The 15,258-nt window shown below is 42.4% G+C and overlaps 2 protein-coding genes across 5 annotated transcripts in view; both read left to right on the top strand.

The window, feature by feature from the left end:
- rad54b (RAD54 homolog B) overlaps nt 1–10,920 on the top strand; it is a 16,736-nt gene extending 5,816 nt beyond the window's left edge. For 3 of the 4 annotated variants that reach the window (XM_028580681.1, XM_028580682.1, XM_028580683.1), the window contains exons 4-16: nt 3,663–3,893; nt 4,246–4,545; nt 5,132–5,294; nt 5,413–5,638; nt 6,319–6,405; nt 6,491–6,611; nt 6,714–6,853; nt 7,730–8,020; nt 8,127–8,290; nt 8,374–8,635; nt 9,619–9,685; nt 9,788–9,985; nt 10,077–10,920. In XM_028580681.1, the coding sequence (XP_028436482.1) occupies nt 3,663–3,893; nt 4,246–4,545; nt 5,132–5,294; nt 5,413–5,638; nt 6,319–6,405; nt 6,491–6,611; nt 6,714–6,853; nt 7,730–8,020; nt 8,127–8,290; nt 8,374–8,635; nt 9,619–9,685; nt 9,788–9,985; nt 10,077–10,297 (2,471 nt within the window). In that variant the 3' untranslated portion in view covers nt 10,298–10,920. The remainder of the gene's footprint in view (nt 1–3,662; nt 3,894–4,245; nt 4,546–5,131; nt 5,295–5,412; nt 5,639–6,318; nt 6,406–6,490; nt 6,612–6,713; nt 6,854–7,729; nt 8,021–8,126; nt 8,291–8,373; nt 8,636–9,618; nt 9,686–9,787; nt 9,986–10,076) is intronic. The other variant, XM_028580684.1, reaches the window with a different exon arrangement.
- LOC114557274 (fibrinogen silencer-binding protein) lies at nt 239–3,266 on the top strand. The gene is made up of 2 exons (XM_028580686.1): nt 239–1,238; nt 1,771–3,266. The coding sequence occupies exons 1-2, from the start codon at nt 835–837 to the stop codon at nt 2,324–2,326; spliced, it is 960 nt and encodes a 319-aa protein (XP_028436487.1). The 5' UTR covers nt 239–834; the 3' UTR covers nt 2,327–3,266.
- Nucleotides 10,921–15,258: the final 4,338 nt, after the last annotated feature.

Below are 15,258 nucleotides of genomic sequence, written 5' to 3' on the forward strand. Positions count from 1 at the left end.
CCCTGCTCCTGCAAGAGCAACTAGTGCCGCTGTTTTCACACGCGGCTCACTCTCTGCGTTTGCCTCAGCACGGTTTCCACACGCACACCGAGCATGTTTTTTAAACATATTAATTCGTATTTCTGATTTATTTTATGTATTCACTGTAGACGGCATTACATGGATATAAACGGGCACGCGCATTGTCGCGCAGCGTGCTCGCAAAACCCCTCCCCCATTCAGTTAGTTAAACCAGCGCTATATAAGAGCTCACTCACTTTTGAAAAATAAACCCCTGACCCCTAATAATAACCTGTTATAAACTCTGTAAAGACTGTTTTCCACATATGTGCAGGGCATAGAGCCGCTGTTGCCGTCCGTGTGTTATAATGTAGAGGCTGTGCTGCTGTGCTTGGTTTGGGGTTTAGAGAAACCGAGCTGTAAGTAGGTCGGGCTGGGTTTAAGCGGCTTAGCTACGTCAGCCTAAGCTGGGAGGAATTCATCCAAAGCCCTCCGCGGTAGGCGGGGGCCTAAACGAGGCTGGCCTAGTTAAGCCTGATTCTTATTGTGTGCAGCACAGCCTGTTTTTGTTGTGCAACGTGGCTGAGAGGGAACCTAGGAGTAGTGTACGATTCCATGCACATGTTAGACAATTAAGAAGAAGAATTGAAGGAAAATGATAAATATATGGGAGTAAGACCAGTGTTAGCTTTATCACCGTGGACCAAGAGAAGCCAGCCGCAGGGACAAAAAAAAGATAGTAGGAAGAGTGAGGAGCCTTAGTATTGAGCGTGGTTGCTGAACGGTGACAGCCATAGGCCTGACTTGGTCTGTGTGAGTCCGCTATGCTATAAAATGGCATCCAGCTCTGTGTTTCTGTCCAGTATGGTGGGTAAAGCTCGATCCTCCAACTTTACCCTCTCTGAGAAGCTAGACCTGTTGAAGCTGGTCCGTCCTCACATCCGCATCTTGGAGGAGCACACCAACAAACATGCGGTCATCGTGGACAAGAACAAGTGCTGGGACACTGTGGCTGAGCAATACAATGCCTTGGGAGGGGACAGACCCCATCGCACCGCTCAGGGCCTCAGGACCCTCTACAAGAGGCTGAAGGAGTCAGCCAAGCAGGAAGTGATGCAGCGGAGACACGCCCAGCCAGAGTACAGAGCGAGCATCTCCGAGCCAACCATGAGAATTATGGAGATGATCCCTCACCTGTTTCACCATGTGCCCATCCATGAAAAGGACGCACTGCGCAGGTACAGTGTGATATACACATATAAACACCCATTTTAATACAGACCTAAAGGAATAACACAACACTCGGGTGAGAGTTTAGCAAGCACATGCATCATTAACAGTATGTAGTCACAATACTGATTCAAGAGGAGGAAGGGAGGGGCACACAGCTCCAGAGCCCAATAAGATTACACAGTCTCTGTACATGATCAGACTTAGCAGGAAAATGCAGTATATCCTGCTGTTATTTTTTGGCGGCAAACTACTCTTTAGTAGTTTGTTCTTTTGTTCACGTACATTCACATGGAAAATACTCAACTCTTGTTTTAATGTTGATTAATCTGCCTATTTAGTTTCAGGTGAATCGTAGTCCACGTAACCAGAATTTTCCTTTAGTCTCCTCATTAGCCAACTGATCCTTTTGATTAATTTAATTTAGTGTGCATTAACAACATGTCTCCACACACCTACCATAAACAAGATGTAGACACTCAATAAACACTGTTTAAGCACTCCAGTCTGACTTGTATTTATCCTTCATTCCATTTGTAGATTAATATACAGCAAGCACAACTCTCCTGTCGAACATCCTGGCAGCAGCTCCTCTCTGGCTGGACTCCAGGATTACTCAGCAGCTGTCCCAAGTATCCCACATGAGGTGGTCCAGCTGAACCCTGAAGAGGATGTTAAACCACCGCCAGACCTCCCCATCCTCTCCACACGCATAGAGCCAGGGCTGGACGTAGACCAGGAGCGGGAGGGGGAGCAGGACTTGGGCAGTGTCCATGATTACGAAGCATCCCTGTCCCCCGTCCCTTCCTCCGTTAATATTCCCCTCTCCAACTCGCCGCTGCCCTTAGGCCACGACCTCTACCCAAATGACATCTACCCTCACCACGAGCCCGAAAGGTTTCGCCCTCTACACCTAGCCAAAGAGGAGCACGAGATGGTGTTAGCCAATCACAGGAAGGTTGCCATGTACCTAGAGGAGAAGAGGGAGGGGCTGAAGAGGAAACAGGACCTGGAGGAAGAACTTCTGAGAGCCAAGATCAAAGTGGAGAAACTAAAGGCTGCTCGACTGAGACACGGACTGCCAATTCCTCTATAACGAGCATGAACACACACATCGGTGTCCAGTGTTAGAAAGGGAGAGGCTCTGAGGAGAAAAGCTGAAGAGCAATCACACTCATCAGTTTCATCATGTTTGAGAACTGTTTCAGAACTTGAATTTCTTTTGGAAACATAGTGCCTCGTAAAGACACTGAAAGCCTGTTTGCATATTGCAGGATAGGCTGACTTGTGTTGCCATCAGTCTGTGTTTATGCTTGTCAGTGTTAAAAATGTATCATCATCATTATTATTGCAGTTATTGACACAAGCGGCAACACAACTTGTAAAGGCTCACATTACAAACACTGTGAAAGGCCAAAATAGGTTAAATAAATGTGAAAGTCCAGGTTTTGGAAGGGAATGTTAGAATGGATCGTACCATGATGGTGCTTTTCCTGCCTAGATCTGCCACCAATATGGTGAATGAATTTTAATGTAATGTTTATGATTTTTTTTATGGGAACAGCATTTACTGTAATAATAATATGCTGGTGTGTTAAGACTCTGCCCAGATCCTATCGGGGATTGTTTCATTCTTCGTAAAGAAAATTTCCACTTAATTGGTCATAATGTGATGAACTAAAAAGGCATTTCCTTGTAGCACTTTTAGGTAAAAAAACTAGGGGCCTTTTTAAAATTCTGTAAGTTAGCATAAGTAGCACTCCAAACAAACACTTTTTTAGAACTGAGAAAAGTGTTCAGATACCCAGGATTAAAGCACAAGTTAAACTGCTGAAGGCCTTAAATACAAGATGCTACTGATGACAAATCATGTTCTGTGAGTTGCTGAATTTATATGAAAGTGAGAGAAATCTTTTCAAGTCAAAAACTATTTGCTGAATTGATGGCCAGTTAAGTGATCAAAAGAAGGGAGGTATGGAATTGGTTTTGCAATGTTATTGTTATTTAATGTTTGTGACTACAACATTGATTGTATGGTAACGTGTCACTTTCTTTTACACTTTGTCTATATGTTCACTTGTTTCTATTAAAAAAAGCAAGGTTAATATGCAACTGGTTTTGTGTTTATTACTTGTTAAACAGACATCTGCTCTAATGATTTTTTCTTAATTGGGTTATCGTTACATATCTTTATCATTGTAACCAACTTTAAAAGCAAAGCAACCCATGATGACCAAGAGTTTAACTGACCACTTTTAATTCTAACATGCCATGAGTAGCTTTCAGGCATGTGCATGTATGATGGGGGCTATCATCTTTGGTATGAAGGTCTAGTATGATTTGTAGACTTGGTGCGACAGGGACATCTGCTGGGGAGTTGTAGCTTAGATATTTCTGTTGGTTTTTCACTATGTTGTATGTCTTTGTTTTAGCAGAAATGTCCGGGTCTTCTCAAACCCCTCAGCCTCGTGTGGGGTCAGTCTGTGTTTCTGGAGCTGCAGGATCAGACTCTGGCTGCAGTCAGGATGGAGTGCGTTACTTCAGTGTGATGTGGTGTAAAGCCAGTAAGAAGAAACACAAGCGCTGGGAGGGCGATGCGGTCCTGGTTACAAGAGGACGCACAGCCACACTGAAAGATATGGAGAGCAAGGACATTGGAAAGGGTGAGTCAGAGACACTCCAATTAGTATTTAACTTATTGTCATGCGTTAGTCTTTTTGGAGAAGGAGCAGTGTGACTGTATAAGTCACTTTAAATGAAGTATCAAAGTATCAAGACTGTGCTTCCTCGGATCTAAATTGTGCTCTGTTGCACGTGTAATGATTTTGGTGTTTCAGTGTTTGTCTTAAACCTGCAACAACTGATTATTTGGCCCCTTGGGGGCAACGGAAACAAGCTGTGGACATAAGCGTTGTTTGTTATATATAAGCGAACATTTTAAACCCATTGAGATACTTTCTCCCAACATACACTGTCATGAGTTTATTGGGTATGCTTGTGCATATTTGTGTGTAGGAAGTGGCTACAAGGTGTCCGAGCTGGCCTCCCTGTCTGAGGGTGAGAGCCTGATGGTCGGAGGGAAGGAGGTGGAGGTGATGGGGGTCATTTCTGCTGAGGACTTCGCCAGGGGACGTTGTTTCCAAGAGGTCCAGGTAGAAAAAGAGGAGCCACACGCAAAGTCAGCTCCACCCCCCTGTCGTCGCTTGACATCCAAACCTTTCTGCTCCCCAACACTGTTGGGCAGAGCAGATCATTCAGGATCCAAACCAGAGGAGGAACAAACCTGCAGACCTCGTCATGACCCACTGGCTCCAGGTGTTGACACTTTTTAGCATCTTTTGGTTTGTTGGAAGGCTTGACTTCTCCCATTTTTTTCATATACAAACATTGTGTAGATACTAGTCTTGCTTTGCCAGGCCTTCCTCCACAGCGCTGCGTAGGAGGGTCTGGCTAGTCCACATTACATTCCAGGATGGGGAAAAAACGTGTTTTGGTTTATTGGCATTTAAAAAAAACAATCACAATTGTCACAGGCGGCATAGCCACGGTGCTGCTGCAAAATAGCCTCGGGAAGGAACTTGTTTTGGTGGAACATGTGTACGTTCAAAGGTTGTTTTAGTCGTGCAACAAAAAACTCAGATTGGACAGATAGTTTAGCTAGCTGTCTGGATTTACCCTGCAGAGATCTGAGGAGCAGTTAACCATAGTCCTCACAAATCCACCAGAGTTTAATATTCCAACACAAAGAAAGCGGAAGGTAACAGACATCTGGCCAAAAAGAGGGACATCTGGCAGAATTTCCATCAGCAACAGAGTAATCCTGGATGTGGAACGTCATGGATATAGACTATTTAGATACATACTCAGGGTGTTTGATTTTTATTTTTTATTTTTTTGGCAGGTGCACTGGTGATGCCTCGTCCTTCTGCTAACCACCAGTGGTCTTATAACAAGTCGGGGCTTCCTGTGGTTGATGTTGTTGTTGACCCGTACTTGACCGCTCAGCTGCGACCACACCAGAGAGACGGTCTGCTCTTTCTCTACGAGTGTGTCATGGGCTTGAGGTATTGGAGCTTGGTCCCGTAACATCTTGTCAAATGCGATTTAAAGACATTAATCTGTTTTAGCCTCATAGCAGCCATTATTAGGATTTCTAATAGATCGTATTTGTCTGTGCTTTAGAGCTGTGGGTCGCTATGGGGCTATCCTGGCTGACGAGATGGGTCTGGGGAAGACCCTGCAGAGCGTGGCACTGTCTTGGACGTTGCTTAAACAAGGACCTTACGGTGGGAAACCAGTTGCTAAGCGTGTCCTTGTGGTCACTCCAGGCAGCCTGGTGCACAACTGGGGTGCAGAGTTTAACAAGTGGCTGGGCCGTGAGAGGATCAGCGTTTTCACTTTGGATCAGGTGAGGAGTGTGACGGCCCTGAGCTTGTTGTTGTGCATGCGTACTGTGGTCTGTCTTGTGAACTTGCAGGTTTGTGGCTGAGATGATAACGAGATGACTGGGAGCACCTGGCCAGTCCTGCCAGGCTATTTAACCCCCGCCTGCCCCGAGACCAGGATCCACATTCCTTTGACCGAGCACCATCACAAGTTCATTCTGTTTAGTTATTTCCTTTGTTAGCTACTGCACCTTACATTCTTCATTGCATCCATACACTCTCAACAACCACACCTCATTGCCGACCTGTTTGCATTATTATTTAATAAATTGGCTTTATTATTGTTAAGTTGACTGTGCATCTCCCTATTTTGTTGTGGCCTGTGAGCTGGTCGTAACAGGGGAGAAGGGGAAATTCTTTCTTTTGTATTTACAAGGAGCTCGAGCAGTACAATGGCAGAAATAAATACAAACTAATAATTATTTTAAACCTGCCTTTCCTTTAATTGTTTTGTATTTTGTTGCATTCTTTTTTCTTCTACTTTGCGTATACCTTACTAACTCAAAGCGGAGCAATAACTTTTCCTTGTCTAATGCCTTTTTGTAAAACACTTTATAACTGTTAAAGTATCAGATTCACTCATTTTCCTTGATCCAGCATGTATTAAGTCATTAATATACATACTTTGTTGACATACGTATAGGACCACAGGATAGAACAGTTTGTGTTATCCCCTCTGCACAGCATTCTTGTGATCAGCTATGAAATGCTGCTGCGCTCCCTGGAGCAGGTATGTTCACATTGTGTCTCAATAGAATAAATCTGCTTATATCATCTTTTTGTTTCGTTATAGTATTATTTTCTTGTACTTTCAGGTACAGAAAGTGGAGTTTGGTCTTATCATTTGCGATGAGGGCCACAGGTTAAAGAACAGCAGCATCAAAACGTCCTCAGCCATCAGCAGCCTGAGTTGTAATCGCAGAGTCATACTAACAGGTACACTGACAGAAGGACATAGAGGATATCTTTGAGGACTCTCTGACTGACTAACTACAACTTCTTGTAGGTTTTATAATACATTGTCTTTGTGTTTTGAAGGCACCCCAGTACAGAACGACCTGCAGGAGTTCTATGCTATTATAGACTTTGTTAACCCGGGGATTCTCGGGTCATCCACTGCATATAGGAAAGTATATGAGGAGCCGATTCTACACTCCAGACAGCCCTCCTGCACAGAGGTAATACAACCTCTGCACCTGGTGCTTTTCCTTTCTTTTTATCAGGGACGTCATACATAGTTCAAGAATCAAAAGACAATTAAGTGCATACAATCCTTCACATGTGGAAACACTGAGTACATAATGATACAGTATCACTCAGACAATGGCATCAAGCCATGACTCAAAAAAGCTTTCCTTGCATCTGTTGTTTTCCCTTTCATTTGACCTTAATCAACTATAAACATCTGAACAAAATATGTCACACACTCATTTATTCATGTAAATCTACTACGCAACACAGTCTCCTCAGTAGTTCAGTTAAATGGCAATGTAGCAAGCTAATTAAAGCAGGTCTGGTCTCCATGGGCTGATGTACCTGACCCATTTTGACCACAATCCCTTACATTTTTCTGATTGCATTTTTATAGAAAATGTTAGTCTCTCCAAAATTTAAATTTCATGAATAATTTTAACCAATCGTCTAATGTTGGAGCATCTTGTTGCAGCCAAATCCTAGTCAGGGCTTTCTTCCTTCCAATAAGTAATATTGTTATTAAATACTTATATAATATTGTATATTATATATACACAATGCTATAGTGCCCTAATATATTGTTCAAATCAACATCAAATGGAATGGTGAAATTTGAAATACAGTTTCCAGACCCTTATGAATTTCACACCAGTAAGATGTAATTTTTGAGCCATCCCAAAATAAATGATAATGGTTAGCTACATTTGAACCACATAACCTCCAACAATTTCTTCCAACACCTTGATGCCTTTTCTGGGCAGGGGTATTGAAGAATGCTTCTTCCTTTTTTATGTAGTAACTAATAAATCGACAACTTTATCTGGCATTAAACCTGATCTCGTGTCTGCCTCTGCCAAAAGGAGGAGAGAGTTTTGGGAGAGGAGCGGGCAGCAGAGCTCTCTCGCCTGACTGGCATGTTCATCCTGAGACGGACACAGGAGATCATCAACCGCTACCTGCCTCCGCGTCTCGACTGGACGTTGTTCTGCGAGCCGTCCCCTCTGCAGCGAGAGCTGTACAAGCATCTCCTCTGCCATAGAGTCTTCAGAGCCTGCCTTCAGGGCTCCACACAAACTCACACACACCTGGCCTGCATCACTGCACTGAAGAAGCTCTGTAACCACCCCGGTCTGCTCCACGGCACTGCCAAGGTTAAGTTCTTTGTTAGTTGGTAGGGGAGTGAAAGATAGTGAGATCTTATTTGATTGATTTAGAGATTTACTAGTAGTCCTAACTGAGTACTGTGTTGTTTTTTAGGAAAAAGCAGACTGTGGTTCAGTGGAGAACTCTTTATATGAGGGCCTGGTTGAGCTCTTCCCAGAATCCTACTCTTCAGGTGGCTTCAACACCGCTGACTCTGGAAAACTTCTGGTTCTGTCGGACTTGCTAACCTCTATCAGACAACTCAGCCCTTCAGACAGGTGTGTGTGTATGTGTGTGCGTGTGCATGTGCACATGTGTGTGTTTTTGTCTGTATACTGACAAACTATGTGTGCCTCTGCAGGGTGGTTGTAGTGTCCAACTATACTCAGACACTTGACTTGCTCCAGGACTTGTGCGTACACGTGGGCTACACCTTCTGCCGACTTGACGGGCAAACCCCCACCAGCCAGAGACAGCGTCTGGTTGACGCTTTTAACAGTCCCTACTCCCAGGACTTCTTGTTTCTGCTAAGCTCCAAAGCAGGTGGTGTGGGGCTTAATCTGGTGGGTGCTTCCCACCTGGTGCTGTATGATATTGACTGGAACCCTGCCAATGACATTCAGGTAAGACACACACACACACACTCACAGAGATCTCTGGAAAGTTTAAAGTCTGTAACACTGTTTTCTTTGTTTTTGGTCTCTTCTGTTTTACACACGCACATTCGGGGTGCTTTCACACCTAACCTATCTGGTTTGGGTCAAACGAACTGGTGCATTTGTGCATGAGGTTCATTTAGTTTAGGCAGGTGTGAAATCTGTCAATCAATATCTGGTTTGCACTAAACAAGCGTACATAGAAGAGGAGATGTGGTGCAGTTTGTTAATCACAGATGTTGAGATTTGACCATGAATTCTAAAGCTAAACTACTATTAAATCACCTCCTATTAATGAAGCAATCTTTTGAAATGATATGTACAAGCAACATATGTATGCAAATCATTTGGTAACCATAGTAACATGTATACAGGTCACCTTGTTAGTGGGGGGATATTCAATCAGAAAGAGAAAAGGAGTTCATCAGGTGTGTTCTGCTTGGGTGCTACACGGTTTCTTTTTTGGCAGTTCCTCGTAAAAAAAGTCACTCCCTAATATTATAGTAAAAGACACGTCTTTTATGTCCATTTTTGACCTGATAGTCACTATTTTGACAAGTATCCTAAACAGTTTTTTTTGTAGCTCTTTTTGGCACCAGAGAACATAAATATACACATAAGTGCTCCATGACTCGCTATCACTTAGAAAGAATTTGATTTCACCACTTTGGTCCAACCAAGGACATTGGATGACATCACCAGAACTGTTCAATGAATGTGTTACCTGTCAGTACACGTGACTTAATGCTTACAGCTCTGGGTTTGTATAGAAAAAGTCAGTGTGAAGATGAATCATGGATCTTTTTTTTCCCCTTTGTGTGGACCAAATGAACTGAACAACAGGTGTGAAAAGCACCCTCAGACTCTTTCACACATACATATCCACCAGATGGTGCTGTGCACATTTGTGTAATTCTCCCTTGCAAATTCTCCCTCTCTACTGTGTCCAGGCCATGGCTCGAGTGTGGAGAGATGGACAGAAGAAGACAGTGCACATCTATCGTCTTCTCACTGCAGGTCATAAAACACAAACACACTCAAGGAGCCAGAATGGTTAGCATATCATGAACCAGACTGATGTGAATCTTTATGTTTGGGTGTGTGTTACTTGTTTTGCAGGCACTATTGAGGAGCGCATATTTCAGAGACAGGTGTCCAAACAGGGACTTTCTGGGACAGTGGTCGACCTGGGCAAAAGGGCGGAGCACACCAGCTTCTCCACCAGTGAACTGCGAGATCTTTTTAGCCTGACAGACACGCTCTCTCTAACACACGACCTGCTGAACTGCAGCTGCAGCATGGACGGCTCAGTCCAGGGTGGGTACATCGGCGACGCCCCATACACACACTGACGCCAGCATTTGACTTTACTGAGACTTGTTAACTCGCTTTTTTCCTTTATCCTTAGCTGTCGTAGAGGAAGACGAGCAGGTTTCTGAAAGGCCGTGCCAGCTAGGTCGTCAAGGTGACCGTGGAGGGGCGCAGCAGAAGCATCTCAGCATGTCCGAGCTGATGCAGTGGAGACATTTCTCTGGTGACACACACACCTTCTCAGATCCTTACCTCGATCACTCACGCAACCACATCACCTTTGCCTTTCAGACCACCATGTCTCACACAGCTCTGTAAACAGACACACACTACATTACACTCTAGATGACTCTCTCACACACACACACACACACACACACACACACACACACACACACACACACAAACATAAACACGCAGCCTGGTTACAACATATGACTAAACACTCAACAGTGCTGCCAACAACAGCAATAAGTGACATTTGTGAGATTCTGTGTCTTGTCTTTAATGTTTTCTTTATTTATTCAAATAAATTTACTGTTAACTACATCAAATATATGAATTTCAAAATAAATGTGTGTAATAGGCTTTTAAGGAGTTGAACATTTGTTATTCACTGTAAAAATTCAGCAGAGCATTTTTGGTGCATGTGTGAATGAGGCAGATTGGAAGTGTTTGTGTGCCTGGCATGTTTTAGATCCACATACTGTAGATAAGAATACAAATAAGGTGCTCCTGTGTCCATCTAGAGTAACATCTACTGTGTAAATTTAGGAGGATTTATGTTGTATCGAGACATGTTTAGGTGACACAGACCCTGAGTGGTATGGAGAGAATGTGTATACAAGCATCCATTGAAAATAATCTCGTTCATGACTGTGCAGTGAATATGTCATCCGGAGCTGAATCATCTGAAGAATAAAGGGCAAAAAAGTCTTTAACCATTGTGTTGTCTTCCCGTCAACCTTGAAAAAAATGTTGGTCAATTTGACCCAAAGTCAACACAAGGGTTAACCTGAATTTTTGTACTATAATGTCACAGTTTATCTGATGTAGTGTCCACTTCTTGTTGAAGTGCCAGCAGTTTTTTTGTTTTTTTTTCATGTGGAACATAGTCTGATCTGTTATTTTAGATAACACTGGTCTGTTCATGCTTTTCAACACAAAACTGCTGCGTGGGAGTTATGTAGTTGCATGTGCATGCAAGCCCTGAATTAACATATGATTTGTGCTCAGGTCTGTCAGATTGACTGAACTCCAATACAATGCGTCTATACATAAACAGAGTAATTATTGTTTATTTAGATGCTCACCACTCTGCGTGATTGTTGAGCAACTTTGTTGTGTAATAAATGGGTCTCTGGGTTGTTCAGCTTTACCTTTATGCATTTGACAGTTGTAGCTCTGCAGGCTGTCAGTTTGTGTGGCGTGCTGAAGCAAAGTGGCTGAAGGCAGCATGGTGATTATGCAGACATCTGCTGTTTCTTTGTGGCCACAGTGTGAATTAAAACTGTTTGTGCCAGTCCAATACCAGAATTCAAAGTTTACATATAACGTTTATTTCTTATGTAGTCTGTTGAGGCACTGTGGATTCCAATGCAGGCCTCCAGAGGCTCATCAGTTACAGCTTACAGCCATGTTAGCAGCTCCAATTGTTGTTGAGGTATTATAGTCTGGACCAAAGTGATGGGTTGACTGACAGACAGACATTTCCATTGAGCCATGCCACTAGCATGTCTTAAAATGGACTGTAAACAAAGTCCAGACAAGGAAACAGATTTGTGCGAGTCTTAGACAGAAACCAGTGGTAGCATAGCAACTGTCACCCAAGCAACTGCCCTGGCCTGGCGTGGGCAATGTCCGATACTGTTTGTTGCTTCTGAGGGAAGTACTGGAGTTTATGCACTGATCCGATACCACGTAATAAAGCCCTAAAGAAAATCTACGTTAAAGTAGTTTATTTCTTTTTCTTTTTCCGTTATAACTGACTGTCAAACTGGATAATTAAAGAAAGTTCTTTGGCATTCATCGTTTGTGTTTGTTCATGTTTCACAAAGAGTTTATCCTGAGCCAGATCAACAACAAAGATAGAAATAATATCACATCCATACAGGGATGAAAGTATACAGTTGTTAAAACATAATAAAATATATGACACACGGATATCGGATCAGTACTCTGTATTGGCCGATACGCAAGTTCAAGTATCCGAATCGGTATCAGGAAGCAAAAAATGGTATCGGACCATCTCTATCCAAATCGCTCCTCCAACAGTCTCAGAGGCCGTGTGCTGGTGTGTGCATGAGGTGGAATTTGTCTGTCTATCTGTGTAAAGCTCTTACTAGTCACTGCTGGCCACATTGCCAATCCCTCTATTAAGCCATGCGTTCTAGCCAAACAGCCCAAAGACCTGGCGTATGGATTGAATGAATTACTTTCTACTGCTGGAAGGGGAAAAAGAGATACAGTTGTTTTGATGGAGAGACTGAATCACAGATTGGAAGTGTATTCTCTGGGATCCCAGGACCTCTGTGGAAGATCTGAATGTATTGTAGAGACCGAATGGCCAACCAAATCTTTTATCTGATTCTGGTATTTACCCACATTGAGGTCACAATTCTCATATGCCATTTAACGTCAGCCCTAGAATTATTGATGCTTAAGCTGCACGTGTTTCTGCAGGAGATATTTAGATACTGGTGCACGACTGGCAGTCTGTACTTCACAGGCCTTGAGCAGCCCTGCTGTTTTTATACATTAGGGATTCAAGATGTAGTCTCCAAGGTTGAGGGCACCAGACCGCATACACGTGACATTTATTGGTAACAAATAGTTTAGTTATCCTCAGCAGCATAGTGGTTTTCATGTCAACGTGGTAAGCCGGCTCACTGTCCTTTTTAAAATACAAGTTCAGGCTCAGTTTGCTGGACTGTTCTCCCTTCAGATGAGATGAGTGATATTAATCACTCTACTTATGATATTCTGTATAATTTTCTCGTCTGTGCTGCTCTCTTTATAGAGGTTTAGAGATAGAGGGCATATATGCCAGAAAAATGTTATAAGTTAAAGTAGTAAGTGCTTGAGGTTTGAGGTACACGTGATCATTTTCACGTCTTTGTGTTGACAAATGATTCATCAATTATTCTAGATATAATCCTAATCAATTATGAAAGAATAGTTGTTAGTTGCAGCACTAGGTTTAGCAAGGAAAGGCGGTGTACTTTTCACTTTTAATATTTTTTGATGTAGATGAGGCAGAGTAAGGCTTGGTGTTGGTATGTTGGTGAGAATTGCATAATTGCACAAAGAAAAGACATGTGGCCTGGTCTGTTCTAGTTGGTCTGTTATCACCAGTTGATAAATTGGTCATCAATATGTGCAAACTATTGCCTTAAATGTGCATCAACTACAGAATGCTGAATAAAGTAAATAAACAATGTTACACATACAACCAGCAGACACATTTATCAAATATTTTGTATATCAAAAATACAAATCCGAAACTATAACACGTATGCACAGAAGTAATGTAATAATAATAATACTTTAATTTGTAAACACTATTCAAAACAAGTTACAAAGCGCTTTACATACAATTTATTTAAAAAAAAATCAGTAAAATATGACAACAACAAAAGATAGTTGTCTAATATAGTGAGTTTTTAAAAGTGACTCAAAAGAAGACAATGTGTTAACATCCCTGATCTCCACCCGCAGTTCATTCCTCGAGTGAGGCCCGGAGGAATGACCTGCCAGACCATCTCAGGTTGCATTCTGGCTCATAGGGGGTCAGGAGGTCAGCTATGTATCTTGGAGCTAACCCCCTACAAGCCTTAAAAGTGATAATTAAACATTTTCAAAATATACTCTGACAAAATTTTGCAGTGCATTTTAATTAACTTGATAACTGTTGGCCAGACGGACTGTGTCCTGTGTAGCTGGACTTTGAGTGCAGCGTATTGACTAAATTCTTTTCTCTGGCCTAATGGCAACGATTTGTGCCATAGAACCGACCCAACACTGTTTCGGCAGCGGGGTCTCTTTTCAAGTGACTTGTTTTCAAACTCACTGGAAGTTCTGCTTATATCTCAACTGTCTGACTGACCTTATGAGACAGAGTAGGTTTTACATTAAGTGGAAGAAAGAGGTCACTTAACGCTCAGCTCCCATCTATAGCCGCCCATCGCCATGACCCTGCCAGTCTGCAGTCAGCCTGAGTACAATCCAACCCACCCCCGCTCCCCTTGATCCTGCTCCAGCACTTAACAAGGATTTAATGTCACCCAATCATCTGTCAGGCAAATCAGATCAGCTCTGTAATACACAGCAGCAGGACCCACGGATGAGGCCACAACCCGATACAGAAGTCCTGAAAAACAACAGCCGAAAAAAGCAGCATAATCCCACAATTACTGTAATAACTCTCCCTGCTTTCGGCCGCTCTTTCTCTCACAAAGTGCTTTGGCATATGAAAATCTGATATTTACGAGTTGAGAGAGTATGTGATGCGATGTAGGGTCTCTCTGGACATTTGTGTCAGTTGCTAATATATCATTCACAAAATACCAACTGGTGGTTTCCAACCCATTAACAATATGCTGGTGCTGCTGGCAGTGGATCTCAGGCTAACATGCTAAGCCTCTTCTCAAAGCTTTTATTCAGGAAATCCTGTTATCAGTTTTGAGCCACATCTTGTAACTTTCACTTTACATTTGTCTGACACTCCTTCATTCACTTTAGTGTTGTTGCTAATGAGAGAAAAACGTGTCTGTGATTATGTGTTGGAAATAGTTCTGGAAGTTGTGACTTAAATCACTTGTATTCTTTTAACCTTTCTGCTAAAAAGCGCATGTCGAAAGTGTTGAAATGATTCATCCGAGCGACGGATAGTGTTTAAGCAATTGAGAAAAACTGTAATATATGTCAGCTGTATGTCAAGGTAGTTCAAGATTAGAGCAAAAAGGATTTGGGAATAATTTATGCTTTCTTTATTGGCCCAAGTTGTAATCTAGCATGTCCGTTAATTATCCGTCAGGTTAGACAGGCAGCAGCAGAGATTTGGATCAGTTACTCATGTTGGCACCTGCACACAACTCCATTTATAAATTAAAATACAAACTAAATCAGCCTCTAATTTGAGCAGATGGGAAGTAGATGCAGATTCTCTCTATCTTGTATTGACTATTATTAATAGCAGGTCATTTTATGAATTCATTGTTTGGTCTATAAAATGTATAAAATAATTTGTCTATAAAAATAACAAAAAATAGATAAATAAA

This window comes from Perca flavescens, chromosome 6 (assembly GCF_004354835.1).
Source record: "Perca flavescens isolate YP-PL-M2 chromosome 6, PFLA_1.0, whole genome shotgun sequence".
In the NCBI taxonomy this organism is placed as follows: domain Eukaryota; kingdom Metazoa; phylum Chordata; class Actinopteri; order Perciformes; family Percidae; genus Perca; species Perca flavescens.